The sequence below is a fragment of the Eimeria necatrix genome, genomic scaffold (assembly GCF_000499385.1).
Source record: "Eimeria necatrix Houghton genomic scaffold, Enh_scaff2747, whole genome shotgun sequence".
NCBI classification, from domain to species: Eukaryota; Apicomplexa; class Conoidasida; order Eucoccidiorida; family Eimeriidae; genus Eimeria; species Eimeria necatrix.
In genome coordinates, this window is record NW_013655256.1 from 1 (window position 1) to 1,719 (window position 1,719).

Below are 1,719 nucleotides of genomic sequence, written 5' to 3' on the forward strand. Positions count from 1 at the left end.
TAAGGCATTAATATTGGCCTGGAACGTAGCGGGAGCACCCTTAAGGCCGAAAGGCGTCACGCGGTACTCGAATAATCCGACAACGGACCGGAAAGCCGTCTTCCAACGGTCTTCCTTAGCCATGCGTATTTGATGGAATCCTGCTTCAAGATCCAAGGTGGAAAAATACTTGGCGGCTCCCAGCAGCTCCCAAATGGTTTGGATGGGAAGTAGTGGAAAATCAGGGGCTATCGTAAGGACATTTAGAGCCTGGTAATTGACAACCATACGCATCTCCCGCTCCCCGGAGCCATCATCACGTTTGTCCACCATGATCGTAGGCAGGGACCTGTCCTGGGAGTTTTACAGATCATGGTCGAATAGCGTTAATGCGAGTGAAGTTTCGTTCACAGTTTGAGAGTTCAGGGTGTTGCTAAACAGCCGATTCACTGATGGAACTTCACCAGAGTTGCAAGCATTGTGCTATTTGCCTTTCTCTTTGTCTCGCACATTGCAACGCGAAACCCCAGTGTGCTGGAAGACCGAGAAAGGATCAGCCGAGCCATTAGGGCGGCCGTCCAAGCTAAAGGACTTAGTGGGACGCCAGGAAATCGAAAATCGTTCTGGGGGAACCCACGCTAACTGTTTTGAGTGTCAGGGTCGAGGACATCCGGCACGTGTCTGCCCTAGCAAAGGGGAACATACCAGACATCCGAGGCAAATCTGCAAGAAGTGCGGCAATGTCGGGCACTATGCTCGGGACTGCCCTACGTATGAACGAGGCCGGCCCGAGCAGGTGAACAAGGGCAGTAGAGCGCCCACCCGTCCTAGCACTGAGAAGACGGAGCGATCAAACGTGCGGGCCTAGGCGTGGTTGGAGACGAACGTTCTAGGCCGCGTAGCCATGGCAGAGGGATGATGCGTGCGGTAGCGACAGGCCCTAACGCGATTCCAGTCTCCCTTGAGTTGGGAAACCAACTCCTCCGCACTGCGGGAGGAGCTTGTAAGAGCGATGAGCGCGCGGAAGGGACTCTGCCGTTTTCGGAAACGCGGCGGGAGTCTGGGTCAACGTCGATCCTGAGTGAAGAGACTCCGGACGCGACGATGAATAGCAGCAGGAAGTCTGCAGAGACAACAGAAGACGGCTATAGGTCAGACGCGGCAGAGATTGTGCCACACTGGTGGAGGGAGACTTGCATGAAAGAGTCTAACGATCAAGGGGGAGCGTTGTGCTGTGCGGGTGCGACGGCTGTACTTCGTGTTGAGCTCGCAGGGAGTCCTTGTGAGGCCCTCTTGGACACTGGGGTTTCGAGAAGTTTCATTAGTCCTACATTAGTCGAACGACTGCAGCTGAAAGTGCGGAGACTACCAACAGAACATATGTTCACCATTGCTACAGGTGCACAATTACGCATTGATCGGGTAGTGACGGGATTGACGTTGTGGTGCGGACATACACGTTTTTCCGTGGACGATTTAGTTGGACCCGTTCCCTACGACTTAGTCTTGGGTTTGGATTGGCTGACGGAACACAAGGTGGCCTGGTACTTCCAGTCTGACAAACTCCGAACATATGTGAATGGCCAGTGGTGCGAGTTACCAGTCGTTCGGACTGATGAATCGACACTGCAAAGTGATAGTCCCACCGTAGTCCACCCACTGACCCCAGCAGAGCAAGCATACGAGATCTTGGCCAAACAAGTGGCGGGTATGTCAGCCGAGGAGGCAGCTGTATTCCTA

General features: G+C 53.9%; 1 protein-coding gene across 1 annotated transcript in view; it reads left to right on the forward strand.

Annotated features, from left to right (window-relative positions):
* Positions 1–894: 894 nt before the first annotated feature.
* ENH_00037350 (hypothetical protein) overlaps positions 895–1,719 on the forward strand; it is a gene marked incomplete at both ends in the record, with an annotated part of 1,248 nt that continues 423 nt past the window's right edge. The window contains one exon of the mRNA XM_013585146.1: positions 895–1,687. Within this exon, the coding sequence (XP_013440600.1) occupies positions 895–1,687 (793 nt within the window). The remainder of the gene's footprint in view (positions 1,688–1,719) is intronic.